Source organism: Syngnathus scovelli, chromosome 12, assembly GCF_024217435.2.
Source record: "Syngnathus scovelli strain Florida chromosome 12, RoL_Ssco_1.2, whole genome shotgun sequence".
NCBI lineage: Eukaryota > Metazoa > Chordata > Actinopteri > Syngnathiformes > Syngnathidae > Syngnathus > Syngnathus scovelli.
The window spans coordinates 712,163-726,726 of record NC_090858.1 but is presented as its reverse complement, the minus strand read 5'-3'; the positions used below and the strand labels follow the sequence as shown (position 1 = coordinate 726,726).

At 42.6% G+C, this 14,564-nt stretch overlaps 1 protein-coding gene across 3 annotated transcripts in view; it reads right to left on the bottom strand.

The window, feature by feature from the left end:
- Window positions 1-1,392: 1,392 nt before the first annotated feature.
- The window catches only part of dntt (deoxynucleotidyltransferase, terminal), a 29,106-nt gene continuing 15,934 nt past the window's right edge, over window positions 1,393-14,564 (bottom strand). The window contains exons 9-13 of one of the 3 annotated variants that reach the window (XR_007485115.2): window positions 14,163-14,411; window positions 13,989-14,072; window positions 2,910-2,989; window positions 2,676-2,807; window positions 1,393-1,687 (exon numbers count right to left, since the gene is read on the bottom strand). Coding sequence is in view for 2 of the 3 variants with exons in the window: in XM_049736229.2 (XP_049592186.1) it covers window positions 1,601-1,687; window positions 13,989-14,072; window positions 14,163-14,411 (420 nt within the window). In the remaining variant the exon portion in view is untranslated. The other 2 variants (XM_049736229.2, XM_049736230.2) reach the window with 2 other exon arrangements.

Here is a 14,564-nt window from a genome sequence, read left to right as displayed (position 1 = left end):
TTTTGCCATCATTATTTGGATCATTCTGTGTTCAGTGGGGGTTCATATTTCATCGCACTTTATCCCTCATAACTTAACGTATAGAAAGTCAAGTAACATTCAGTCGTATTTTATGGAATGCTCGGGTTCGTTGTGGAGGGGACGGCTGTTTGATGCACGTTCCCCTGAGTGCGCGTGTCCTTCTCAAAGAACAGAGCATTCATCATTGAACACTTTCCATCAATGCAACCTGTCAACATATCATCCTCAGCTCTCTCGCTCAATCATGTGACATCTGCGGTGACGCATAGACCGAGATGCAGGACGGCCATATGTCATTTTACACTGCCGCATAACAAATTGTACATGCTTATCAAAAGGTCAGGTGAAATATCAGACCATCCAAGTTTCAAATACACACCTGAATGCCGTGCCAAACAGAATGCATCAAACGTCAGGGCTCTTGGCTGGGTGGCTGGGTAAACACTGAAAATTGAATACCATTTCACGCATAGAAATAACTGAATCACAACATCAGCAAATGACTTACGTGGAAATGACTGCATCCAATTTATCATGTTGTCACATACCAATCATCTTTGTTCTCAGACATCAAAATTGGGTGGAAAAAAGCTTGTGCGTGCGTGCGTGCGTGCGTGCGTGCGTGCGTGCGTGCGTGCGTGCGTGCGTGCGTGCACGCATGCAAGCCAAAGGCAATAGAAAATGGATATGGGATTGACTTGAAGTAATGAATAAACAAAAGGTATGTGCTTTTACAATTGGCAACTTCCAAATAGAAAAGGCAAGGACGAATTGACATTTGGACAGTGATCGCTAATGGAATTCCTTCTCAAATATTCAGACTGCAAACTAACAGTAAACATAGCGGTATTGAAGAAAATCAAGTAAAAACACGTTTTGCGTTTGTATGTGTTACACAAAATGGTCACACGGCTCCATTGTGAATTTCAAAATGACTACAGTGTTGCCTTTCAAATATCCGCATCCGTTGACTCATTCTGGATTGCCACTCATTTGACTCTGCTGTGTGATTGAGACGTTTCGTCGGCTAAAGAATGTTGGATAATCGAACGGCAGCTAAATTGATCTGCGTTGGACGTGGACTGAAACAGAGGCTAAATGGAATGGCGACACGGAAGGCTCTTCATCTGAAGCTCATTACCCGCCGCTCAATTCCCACAAGACCTTCTTCTGCTTCACGCTGAGCACTTTCCTGCCGAGAGAGTGATTGCAACATCTTTCTCGACAAGCCCTCACCACTCTTTTTCATTGTTTCCTGTCTCCCCCAACTTGGCTTTCTCTTTCTGCCTCCCCCGGTGCTTCTTTCAGTCTCCCTCAAAGGCGAGCAATCGTCTTTGTATTGCATGTCATTACAACACTTGGAGACAAGCAAACGGTGAATGAAGGGGTGTGTTTATTCACTTCCTGATAACAGTGAATGAGCTAGTACATTATCAATCATGCACAAGCAAACAAAACAGCAAATAGCATCAGCGGTAAACAACTGTATGAAAATCAAAAGCAAGACTTTTGCAGCAGATGAATGGGCCTAATGGCGACGGCGGCGGCGGCTTTGACAAATGGAAGAAGAAGTGAATGCCTATGCATTTCTCTGCCAAGGCTCAACGTACTCAAGACCCAGATGAGCAAATATGTCCTCTTCGCTCCTAGCTGTCAGGAACCGTCCCTACCAAGGAGACAAACAATTACAAAGTCGTTCATGCGCAGGAATTTGTCAAAGCAGGTACCCAAAGACGTACGCAGAAACGGAGCAGGGTCTACAGTTCATCTTCTGTATTTGTCATTCCTTGATTATTTTTGTCTTTTTTTTTTGTCATATTTAATACTGATGCTACTTTGTATGTGTGCGTAGCACATCCGGCTTACAGTACAAGGGTCCAGGATTTGAATCCAGGCTTCGGCCTTTCTGCGAGAAGATTGCATGTTCCCTCTGTGCCTGTAGGGCTTTTTCTCAGGCTACTCTATTTTCCGCCCCACGTTCTAAAAACGAGTAAGCTAGGTTAATTGAACACTTTGAAATGTCCCCAGATGCGAATGGCTGTCGGTCTACGTGTGGCCTGCCATTGGCTGGCAGCCAGTTCACTGCCCCAAGCCAGCCGGGATAGGCTCCAGCACGCCCGCGACCCTCGTCGTTCGTAAAATGGATGGATGCTATAGTATGTGTTGTCCCTCCTCGTTATTGAATACATTCCAGTCAGACACCTGGTGGTATCTGCGTGGTCCTAATTTGAATGTTAACAGACTGCTCTTCCTTGGCTTCTTCATCCAATCACAAGGATTCAGCACTTGGCCTCTACACGTTCACATTCTCACCCACAGTGGGAAATTACAGCTCTCGTCGTATAGCTGGAGGGTCACTGTCATATTTTTTCACTTTTCATAGCCGTCCCGCTGGCCCGGATTGAATCACGCAGCGGGCTGGTTTTGGCATGACGACAGGAGAGAAGCGCAGGACCGCATCAGAACTCAGTGTGCTCCGAATCAATGGATTTGTTTTTTTGTCAGCAGGATGTATTTGATTCAACTTTAGGGCTCTTGTTGCAATTGGCAGCATTCTTCCTTGGGTTAAGATGGCCCTTTTCTGTTCATCAATCATTTGTGTCATGAGAATATCTGTAAATATCAACTATACAGTCTAAAGAGTATTTATTCACTTTGTTTCGCTGTGTATTTTGTGCGTCTTTGTCCCAGCTTGTCCCACTTCGACCCTTTAGCCGGTTGGCACCTCTCTGCTTCCTCTTTCCTTTTCCCCAAACGTGCGAGCGCAGATGAGATGAGCACTCTCCCTGACAAAACACGACTAGGTTATTAACAGCTGCCGTCTACCAGAGCAATGCGATGAGGGGTTATGTCTCCCTCCATAAGAGTGCTGACGAGCTCTGACTCACCTTGGGAGCGAGCGGGACTGCCTGTGCCAGAGAATGAGCTGTGATTTTGACACATCCTGCCTTCAAGTGCTAAACTGGACCTGACATGTGCAAAAAGGATGGGGGGAAAAAAGCCAAAGAACGGCAAGCAAAGCTGTCAGCAGAAGGCAGACATACAGTAACTGGGAACAACAAGTTGTCAGCCAAGAGAGAAATGCAAGTCCACCCTTCGAAGCTTGTTAAAGATAATGCAAAGGACAGGCTGGCCACGAGGCAAAAAGGTGCGAGTGCGTACTAGACGTAGCCTTTCAGAGCAGAAGAGGAAAAATGAAAACAAGAAAATATAGTATATGTTTTTATATAGTATATATAAAAGCTTGGACATGCAATCGGACAGAAAGTGTGAGCACTGTTATTTTAAATATGTTTCCCGCGTACTTTTCTTGTTATATTTCCTCCTTAATCAAGATCAGACATACCGGCAGGATGGGTGCTTGGCAAGATTGTGTGTGATGTCTGAAGGTGTGACTGCATTGATGAAAAATGTATCAGCTGATTTCAAAGACTGCAACTTCTATAGTCATCTGAATTTCCACATTTCCAGTCCTGTCAGACTTGGTATGTCCATAATGAGAAAACTATAAATTCATGATCTTAAATGGGTTGCTTCTTCAAACTACTATATAGCTTGTTACTATTTGCTGTTTATGTGCTTTTTTTAGCGTTTGTTTTCAGAAAGACAAACTACCGTGGCGTGGAACATTTATATAAGAGTGAAATCATCTTGAGGCACATTCAATGGCGCACTTTTGCCTGGCTCATAACATTAAGCCCATTTGACACCTTAACTCAAATAAAATGCAGACGTATCGTTGTCATTGATGGATACAATAGGAAACTCCATAACAGGCTGAAGCTATATGGAGGAGTGGAAGAAAAGTGCTTGACATGGCTGATGTGATTTGCAGTAAATCCACTTCGACTACAATACGTGGCAGGGCCTATTGTTCAGAGAGAAGACAGGACAATTGAGGGCATCCCGCTGTAGAGGCAAACACCGATGAGATTTTCAACATTACCATTCAGCCATTACCGCCGCTCAGGACTTCCATCCTTTCTTTGGTGCTCTGTTCACTTTCTTGCATTCCCCAAATTCTCGCATCCTTTACCTTTTGATTTGCTCAGCACATAACGGTGTGTTCATGAATATTAGAACTCAGACGATTCCACATTGGGCATAAACTGAAAGACAAGCCTTAATAATGCAAAAATGTTACTTTTCTTGGTGGGGTTCAAAACACAGAGCAGCTGTTATTTTTTAAAACGGAGGTAGGTGGTACAGATTGAGTTACCTTTGGGCTAGAATGGCACTCAGCCAAGCAAAGACCTCCATCAAGGTCAGGTCTAATTTCGATCAGGATTACATTTCACTTCACACCACCACCTGCATATGCTTGTGTGACAAAAAAGATTATTATTAATAAACCCATAATTCAGGTTCTGGCGCAAATTCAGAGACTGTGGAAGAGGTTGACTCCCACAGTGCAAATTGAATTTACAATACGCTGGACCATTTCATTTTTGTAGGTCCCAAAACTGGATGGGACATACTACAAGTCTCATTATTGGTCACGCCTCTACTAAAAATGCATTTTCCGCAGGCGAGCTTATCCATTATTATTGTTGGAGCAATCGCACACACCTGTCAGTAAGAAATCTGCCATTCTGTTCTAATACGTTTGCAGGGGACCACATGCACAGTCCTCGCTGCTACTTTAGCATGAGCAATCCGTCAACATTCCAGACCCAAATGAAAGCAGTATGTTCTTGCGAGTCAATGTCCTTGACTTAATAAGCTGCTAATCAGCTACATGTTTTTCTGTCCTCTCCGTAATGACGTCCCTCGTGACTGTGAACACATACGACAAACATCTGCCTCTTCTCTGTTAGCCGTCACCCTCTGTGTGCCCAAAGCTTGATGGATGAGGCGGATGGACGTGGCCGCCTGCCCATCCCGGCCGGACACACTCCACCGAAAGAGACGGAGGGAAATTTGGGAAAGTAGTCGTAGGCGTATCAATTCCACAGTGTCCATATACAAGAATCCAAACAAAATAAATGTTGTACTGTACGTGCGCCTCATCCACATCTGGCAAGCAAAAAGAGCACATGCGTGGACTTTCGCTCCACTCGCCCCGAGTTTGCCAGGGCACATTGGTGTGCCATGAGAGCTCTTGAGATGTGATTTGAAAATTTCACTTAACTGGCCCAAAAGAATTCATTCGTAACAATGTGTATTTTTGCTCAGTCATTTTGAGCCAGATGGAACAAATAATGTGTATCCATCCACCTTTTGTGACAGCGGTGTGCCATATCACCTTAGAAGGCGTGTTTTTCCTCAATGTAGGTTGGGAGTGACTATGTCCGTGCACAAATGAGGGGAGGGCTGTGGCAAAACAGCACAATTGCTTTCTGCAATTTGGGACAAACTACAGGGCAGGGCGTATGGTGAATGATCAAATCAAACCGTGACCTGATTTCCACTCAACGTCTGCAGGCTGTTAAAAGGTGCAGCTTTTTCAACACTATTCCGCATTTGCAGGCCAACGTTGGGTCTGATAAGAATAACATCCGCCAAGGACCTGACATTTTCTCCAGATGAAAATGTGCTAATGCTTTGCTGCTCTAGCAAGATGCTTTTCAACTCCATTAGTCTTTTTTGGTTCAAATGTGTCTCAGTGCTTCAAGTTAGGAATCACACTAGTGCAGCTAAACTACAGTGACAGGAAACTGGAGAACATTGTTTAAAGCTTTAGGGCACAAGGTGCTGGGAAAAGAGTTCAAACCTCAAGTGTCACAATGAACATGCTTACTTTGCATGGTGATTTTTGATGATGATGATGCTTCCTAGAAAGCAATGATCATGAAACCTCAAACTTTCCCTTTACTACTATGACAAAGAAATGATTTTAGCATTGAGCAAATGTCAAGGTGAAAAAAGACGTTCACCCTGTCAGAGAAGGTGGGATAAGGTCGATAACACCTGTGGACAATCATCAGCTGCACACCCGATGTTCTCTCGTCTGTCATTCGGCAGGACCTCGGGTCACGCCCCAGAGATAGAACCCGCAAGGGCGCATGCAACTCACTAATCACACCAGCAATTAGACAAACAGTCGTAAAACAGGGCTGCTTATAAACAGCTATATTGGCTTTAGTGCTGTTGTCATTATCCAACCTTCCCTGGCTTGCTAATCAGCTTGTAAAATAGGCAAAGGTCCAGTAAATAATGAATTCCTCATCAGTAACATGGAGGTCCCAACTCAAAATATGCTAATCTTATTGCTCTCTGTGCCTGTGGAGGAGCAAACATTTGCAAATGAAAATTGTTTAGAGGGTTCGGCTGCCCCAATGTAATGAATGGCCAGCAATAGAGAGAAGTGGAAAAAAACAAATCATGTTTTCAGTCCCTTGAATACTGGAACGAAACATTGGAAGTTTGTGATGCATTATAAGCGTTCTGAATTGAATGAGCATATCGTTAGTCGCATAGCATAGTTGCCCGAGTCATATTTCAGTGTTTGTGGAAAACAACAAAAAACGATTTTTAGATCACACATTTCAGTATTTTTGTTTTTCTGTCCAATCTGATTTCATCTCCTGTGTTGCGACATATATATACTATATATCTATATATATATATTTTTTTTTTAAGATGGCAATTCTGGTCCGTGAGTAAAATGAACGTAGCGGACAATCAACCGAGACTCCTAAAAGTCGATTTTTACGAAATATTTGATCAGGTTATTCGTCTGCTATTTTGTGTGAGTATACAACAAACATGATTGCATTGCCTTAAATGTGTTGATTAATCAGTCACCTATGACAGGTAAGCTGTTCTTTTTGCAGCTAACAATTAAAGTGCTGGAAGATTGACAAGTGAGCTTGCATTGTATATTTTCTCTCTCCTTCATTTGGAGCCACACAGAACAACCTCCCTCCCTCCCTCCCCACTAATGATAGCAGAAAATTAACTTTCTCTCTTGCACCAAGTCTCATGAATAATTAACTGGTTTGTTGAGCAGGAAGCAGGCGCTTTCAAGACCATTAAGGGTATTCTCTATGTGGAGGTTAAAAGAATTCAGGCTGTGAATTGCAAGTGGGGGGAAAACCCAAAGCCAACTATCAGGGCATTTAAGTAAGCTCATTCCCCTCTTCATGATCTCTGGATGCTGCTGTCATGATATCGCCAGCTGAATAAAAGGGAGGAAGGTCAGCAAATTCTCTTCTACTATATTAAGAATGGGAGAAAAAAATCGGATGGTTTCCACAATTTAGAGTAAGAGTCCCTTAGGAAGAAGTTTTTGTGGAAGAGATTTCTTTTGCTCGGCCTCTTTTTCATCTCATCGCAATAGTAAAGGGGCAGGATTCATTTTAAAAATGAGCAAAGAGAAGTGACCTCTTTTGAAACAATTACCGATGTGGCGAGTGTGTCAGTAGAAGTTAAGTTTTCAAGCTGATTCATTTCGAATTATAAACCATGGAAAAAATTGGACTTTTTTTGTTTCATAAATAACATGTGCGGGTGTTTTAGGAAAATCATTATAAGTATAGTAACCATCAGATGCATCAATATAACCTTGCCCAAAAACTTGGATTACATGAATTGCAGAACCATTTTTTTGGTCATATTCCTCACAACATGAGCTTTAAGGTCACACTCCAAAAACGTGTGGGGTTACAGCATGTCTGAGGTCAGCACACCTCTGAGCAAGACATACCTACCTACCTACCGTCTGCTCACTTTCCTGGTAATGTAGAGTCAAATGACACAAAGGCTGCACGCTGACCACAAGATCAGCCTGAACCAGCCCAGTGATTGTTCATTGGAGTGTTCCTCTAAATAAATCATGCATGGGCCAAACTGAAACAGGAGCCCAGAGTAGAAGCGGGCGTCTCTGTGCCACCGCCAGCTCGGTGTCAATGAATGCTTTTCGACTAGGCAAACACGGTCCGGCATCAGACAGTCCTGAAACCTTTTGCCTTTTAGCTCATTAATAATGGATCAAATGTTGCCTCTTTTAAGAGAGATAAATGTGACTCAGACTCATCCTGCAATGTGGTTTCACCGCTGTCATTATAATTTGCACCTTTCATCCCATCGCGTACGTTCAGATGGGAAGACTGCAGCTTGCCGCTATAATAGGCCGCAATTTATTTCTATTTTTACTGCCTTAATAGAAACTAAATATATATCCTTTCTCTTGTTTGTGGATGGATAGGAGTTTGGCCGAATGGAGGAATCGTCCTCCTACAGTGTTTCTTCCTTTTTCTTCCTTGTCACATAATCAGCAGGATTCTTTCTTTTTTTTTTCTTGAAGACTTAACTCAACGAGATCAATGCCACCGTGATTTAGCCATCGTTTGTCTGCATTTTATAGCAACTGACCTTCAATACATGTTACCAGTCTGACAATCAAATTTGAAACACAGAGTGAGTCACAATTTAGGGACCTGTGGCCTATGAAGGTCAGGAACTGACAAACGTGCTGATAAAATGAGAGTCCAGCCAACCCTGCGTGTTGTCGCCTAGCAACAATCAGTTTGATAATCAGGACACAGCATGTTGAAATGGAGCTAGAACCTTAAGTATGTGACCCAACTTTTTCAAAAACTCATTCAAGTATATTTTATTCAACGCTGTGATGTGTTGAATGTTTCTCACAAGGCTCTAACAAGGGCTATTGAACCAGTCCATCAGAATCAGTTGATTGAGAAGGATCAATAATATTTGACTCACTTCAACCAGGGAGGTTTTGTGTGCCGATACTACCAATCGTCATCCTATGTCCGTTTCTACGTGTTCAAGAAGTCTGTTTGGCTTGTAGATAACATTGAGTAGCCAAAAAAGAAAACTTAGCAATGGGACACCAAAACACTGGACATGTATTCTTTTGGATTGCTCTGCTTTCACTAATCTCGCATATGACTTGACCAATCCATTTATGCAGCAGTCACATTCTCCAATAATCCCCATTCAATTGCCTTAATTGTTGTGCAACATAGCATGCAGTCGCTGTATCTTGAAATGAAAGTCCATATTTTTGTTTCTCCCGTCATAAGTGTGGTCAAAATTCGAATTGAGTGGTGAAATATTTGGTTTGTCAGATGCCTCAAAAATGTCAACCTCTTACACTAGCACTTGTGTCATCCACAAGAGTATTCTGCCACCAATTATAAGAGCTGCTAAATTTGGCTGCTGGGTGTGCTCCTGGCTTGTTTTGACTTTGTCATTGCTGCAATATTTGAAATAGTCCCATTTTCCTAATCCTATTTACAAATCCAAATGAATGTAATTTGTTCATAATTCCCCATTCTTATCTTAGAACCACAGGTGGAGGCTGGAATACTTTAGCTGGGAAAGGGGAAGGAGGCATCCTGTCGCGCTGAGATACTTTAAATCCGACAATTCATCTTCATCTAGCTCTGCTCCGTGCAAACCTTTTGCAATTTGCCTGCCGGGGGATCATGTTTTTATGACTCTATGATTGGATGGCAAGTATTTCAGACTTAGTCATTTGCTATGATGACTTTTTTTGCTGCGGTTTTTGCATTGTTACCTGCGAATACGTGTAAGAACAAATTCATTTCGGCAAATAATCACACATAACATTGGTACGGTGCATACGTCTCAAATGAGGACTACAAAAAAATGGCTATACCTCAGGGCAATTGAAATTGGTAATGACTTTGATCTGCATCCTCACTTCCATTTATGGACCTAAATAAATTGACCAGAAATCAAGTGAGCCAACAGTTGGCTTTCACTCCAATGAATCCATAAAACATGTGTTCCCTTTCTGCGCTACTCCATTTCCGCATTGAAATTGTACTATGAAAAATATAATGATGATGACTTTTTGTACCTAATTAAATGCAAGATGTTGTTTGCACCCATGTGTGGCAAGGGAGGAATAAACTATCCCTCTAGCGCTTCACTATAATGAGGTCACCAAATAGAATTGGGTGCACGCCTTATTATAGTGTTCCGTATTCTGCAATTTCCATGATTGATGGCTTGAAATTTGGGCAACAAGCAGGACAATTTTAAGGTTTGTTATTGCATATGTTAATGAGAATCAAACCCAATTTGCCCGTAATAGAAAGTGGCAACAAAAAGAACACATCTGTGCACACTTGTAAATGGTGTGGGAAGGTGTTTATGCTCCTGTATTTATAGGACATGCAGGTTCAAAACAAAGATACTGTGCTAATTTAACTTTGCCATTCTCATTTATTCTTGGAAAAGAGTGACTGACTGCACTGCCCAAAAAAAATGTGAGCATGCAGTAGGTAAGATGTGCTGTGTATCAAACTATCTTTGTGACTGTGTTTTTCTTTGAAACTTTGCAAAGTCTTCCCATGGTTACCAGAGAGAGGAAAAAAAAGATACTTTGACAGATTCAGCTGTTGCAGACCAATTCATCAAGGCTTAAAAGTCCAAGCGCTGAAGAAACCACCGTATCCGACCTTGAAACTGTATATGTCACAATGCAACGCCAACTACTTTTCATTCGCCTCTGCTAATTAAATTGTAATTAAAATTCACAAGACCAGACGCCATGTGAGTTTTGTCGGTTTGAACGTGCAAAGGAACCTCACACTCATTTGTAAATGTGCAGCGGCTAATTTTCACGCTCCCACAGCAGACACCTGAGTGTTTGGAGGACACTTCCACACTTCTTTTGTCTGTCATAATGTTCGCACAGGTGTGTGTTTCGTACAATATGTGAAAACCCTGAGGGTCCGTGTGCCACCATCCGCTAAATTAAACCTCTCCTCCTCCTCCTCCTCCTCGTCCCTCGCACACTTGAGATCCTTCTCATGACCAGCACCTATCCTCAAACATCTCAGCAGCTTGGAAACAGGAGGGAGAGTGTCAGAACTCTTGCTCCCCGAAGCCCAGTGCAATTGCCCTGTTATTGTCCAGTCATCCACTGCTCATGGGGGGGCGGGGGGGGGGGGGGGAGCTGTGAGCACTCCACACCCTCGATTCTCAAATTTGACAGTGAGCTTCATATTAATTTCTGCTCTCCGCCTGGGGGCAGAGAACTTCTGCGTGACAGAGAACTATCTTTACGGGCTGATCACTTTTTAAATTAAACATTTTTATGCATGCCAGGAAGAACTGTAAGAGTCGACGCCATCTGCTGAATTTCTCTGATTTGAAAGGCTATTTTGAGAAATCTGCAAACGCTCCCACACGGTCATCTTTGGAAAGCAGAAATTGTGTGAAAGCGAATGTCTGTCTGTTCGAATGATGAGTAAGTCATAAATTCCAAGATTATATCTGTGTGTAATTGATACGAAATGTTTCATTGTTTCCGAGATGCTAAGCTCTTCTATTGCATTTTTGATACCAAGTTTGAAGAAACAGTTTCACCTTGGATCTGTTTGTTTGGCATTTCAATTAGAAATGCTCTTTTCTTGCCTGCAAGTGTCAGGCAGAGAGGGTTGAAATGTTCTTCTCATGTCTGTTATCTGCAACTAGACTTAGCCACGACAACTACTCTCGCAGCCTTTACCCTAGGACTTCATTAATCATCCTCCAACATATGACAGAGTGACTACTCTCTAAGACTGATGCGCACACACACACGCACGCACGCACGCAGAATAAGTGCCAACGATGGCTTATTCCACACATGCTATGGTTAAATGTGTTTGGAGGTGTTGGACAGGTCATGGATGCCTCCTGCCCTGGGAGGGAGTCAGTCTGTCACGGTATGATGAAATCCTCTACCTGTCCTCATTCATCAGGCCCAATCCACATATTAATTATCACAAACCTTCAGAGTTACAGCAGAGGACATTGGCTCACGTCGACCCAACTATCGCAGCAGACCTGTTTGGGTACTAAAGCTCGCTCCGATTGCCTGGGGCACTACAAATTGTCGGCCTAGAGATGTCAGTCATTGCTTGCGGAAGCAAAAATCTCTGCGCTCGCCTCACTTAGTCAGTCATCTAAAGCTCACTGCACCAGTGCAATGGAGCAGCTTTGACCCACATCTTTCAAGTTCCCCAACCAGCAGGTAGACCAAACTTTGCATTTTTGAAGGCAAGTTCCATTGTGCAGGGGCTTAGATGAGAGTTTGGAAGTGAACATTTCGAGGAGGCAGGCAAGACAGGAGTGGTAGGCTATAGCCAATGTCAAGAAAACAACAGATGTAGCTATTTACAAAGATATTTTTAACCTATTTTAATTAACTCAGCTACATTTGAGGCACATCTAGCTAATGAGGAAAAAAGCAAATATCCAAGAAAACTGTTTCTCGTGTTTTAACCACGTGGAAACTGAGGCTGTGGCTGTTCATTAAAAGAAAAATCATTCAATAGAATTCAATAAAAGTAACACTTATGACCAAGTTGGTTGTTAACTCAGCCTGATTCTTTTGATGTCCCTCCCGTGTTTGGTGGGTGGTTGTAAACCTGGCCCAGCAGTTCACCAGACCTAAATCCAATGGAACATCTTTGGGACTGCATGGCTCAAGCACAGGTTCGAATTTGCTTTCACATGAATCTCTTAATACTCACTGACCATTAACAAATGATTTGATCACTCATGTAAAAATGTTCGTCCAGCAACACATTTGTTTCGAATTCAGCTTCATTTTGAAGGCCTTATTTCCAGAGACAGTAAGCAGTAACATTTTGGCTCAACTGTCAAGCTGCCAGATTAGAGGATTTGACAGTGTGGGAATAGATCCAGAAAAAGAAATTGCCAATGTAATACAAATTTTGCTCAGCTAAAAGTGGCTGGCTGTTCATTCAAGGTAGAAAATATTTTCCAGGCCATTTACTTTACATGCTAATCTTCTTTTGTTTTCCAAGTTTGTTTTAGGATTGTGCATATACGTATGTTTTTGGTATCATGTGTTGTAATGACTGTCATTTGTTCCTGTTGTTTTAGCTTTTCTTCATTGAACATGATTCTAACCTATGCAAACAAACAGAGTCTTGAAGCTCAAGTAGATTCCAGCACTTAATTGGGAGAGCGTTAGAGTGAGACAAGCGCTGTTAGTTTTTTGAAGCATTCTATACCAGGTTGTACGACAACAACAACAACTACTCCCCCTCCTCCTCGTCTATGTAAAAACGACAGACCCGCACCGCAATACTGGATTTCAAAGCAAAACATCGAGTATCGATCTTCATTGTGATGGGGAGCAAGGAAGACGTTAGGTCTGGAGTGCAGAGCTCTGACTGAGTTGACATTTGATGCTTTCTGGTGACCTTGGTGCTCGTGAAATACAGTACTACTGCTATTTTCTTTTGAGTGCTAAACTGAAAGATGGCCAAAATATCATTGGAGACATTTTCATTCAATCAGGCTAGAACACTTCCTCTTTTTCCTCCTTTTACAGTCACATTTGAAATCATTTCCTTGGGTGTGATAACAGTTCTTTTCCTTCCAAATATAACAATTGGAGAGAGTGTCACAGACACACCAAAATCTTATCCACTTTTTTGTCTTTGCCCAAAACGGAAGCTATATTGAAGCAGTTGAAGGAAGGGTGGCTAACTTTAGTTGCTTCCACTTTCAACTGCCCCTATAAGGTCCTGCTCCTCTTTCAATATAAGCATATGTTTTTGTGTGACTTTTCCTCCTGTCCATTTCATTGCACGGATGGCTGCACAGTCAGCAGCAGGTCCTTGCATTTGAATAAACACCATCTGAGTTGGCTACTTGCGCATAAAAGTGTCATCCGCTGATCCCGAGACCCTGACCTCTGTGCTCAGAGAGTCAGTGATGGGATACGGCAGTGACAGGGTGGCTGGCGCCCATGTCCATCTGCACACTCGTTCACTTGATGCGCCAAAACAGCCGCTCTGCCGTACGTATGCGTCGGAAATGAAATAAGATGCAGAGAAGTTGAAGAGCTTCACAGATGACTGACTGCCTTAAAGATTGATGGGCGTCGACAATTTTGCTTTTCCTGTCTGCTGAATCGGTATAGCTTAACAATTGAAAAATGGTCATGGCTTGAATACAGACTTATATGTGTTAGATGTAAGAATATGGGATAGCCTTCACTGTACCTTGGTTTTGTCGTAAAGGGTATGATTGTCCAAAATCATCCTTCTCTCTTTCCGAGCAAACCTCCTGAGGTCTCTGTCAAATTGCTGTGGGGAAAGAAAAAACACCAACTCCATTTTCAAGGTGATGTAAGAAACATGGAAACCGTGATAAGTTCTCTCAATGTTTGCACATACCGTGGAGCCAGTCCATCCGAGAAGAGCAAAGGCATAACGATCCATGGGCGGCGATACCAAGTCCACACGCACTGCCCTCCATCCCCTGTTGTCCCCCTCGGCGCAGCCGAGACCTCCGTCCACCTGACTGGCCTCCAATCGCAAGATCAGGAAACATTTTGGATAATAGTCCATTGCCTCAAAACTTTTGCAAGGCAGCTTTGACACGTGAAAGGTAGACGCTTGGTAATCACAGTAAAGAAGAATCCCCTAAAGGAAAAGGGAGAGCAATTCAGTCAGAAAGTAAATCACTGGGTGGGTTTTTTTTTCAACCGTAAATTTTACTGTGTAGGTTATATGCTGTGTGGGAAAGTGAAAGTCTGTATAAATAATTCATCAAAAACTATAGCGAGATACTTGTAC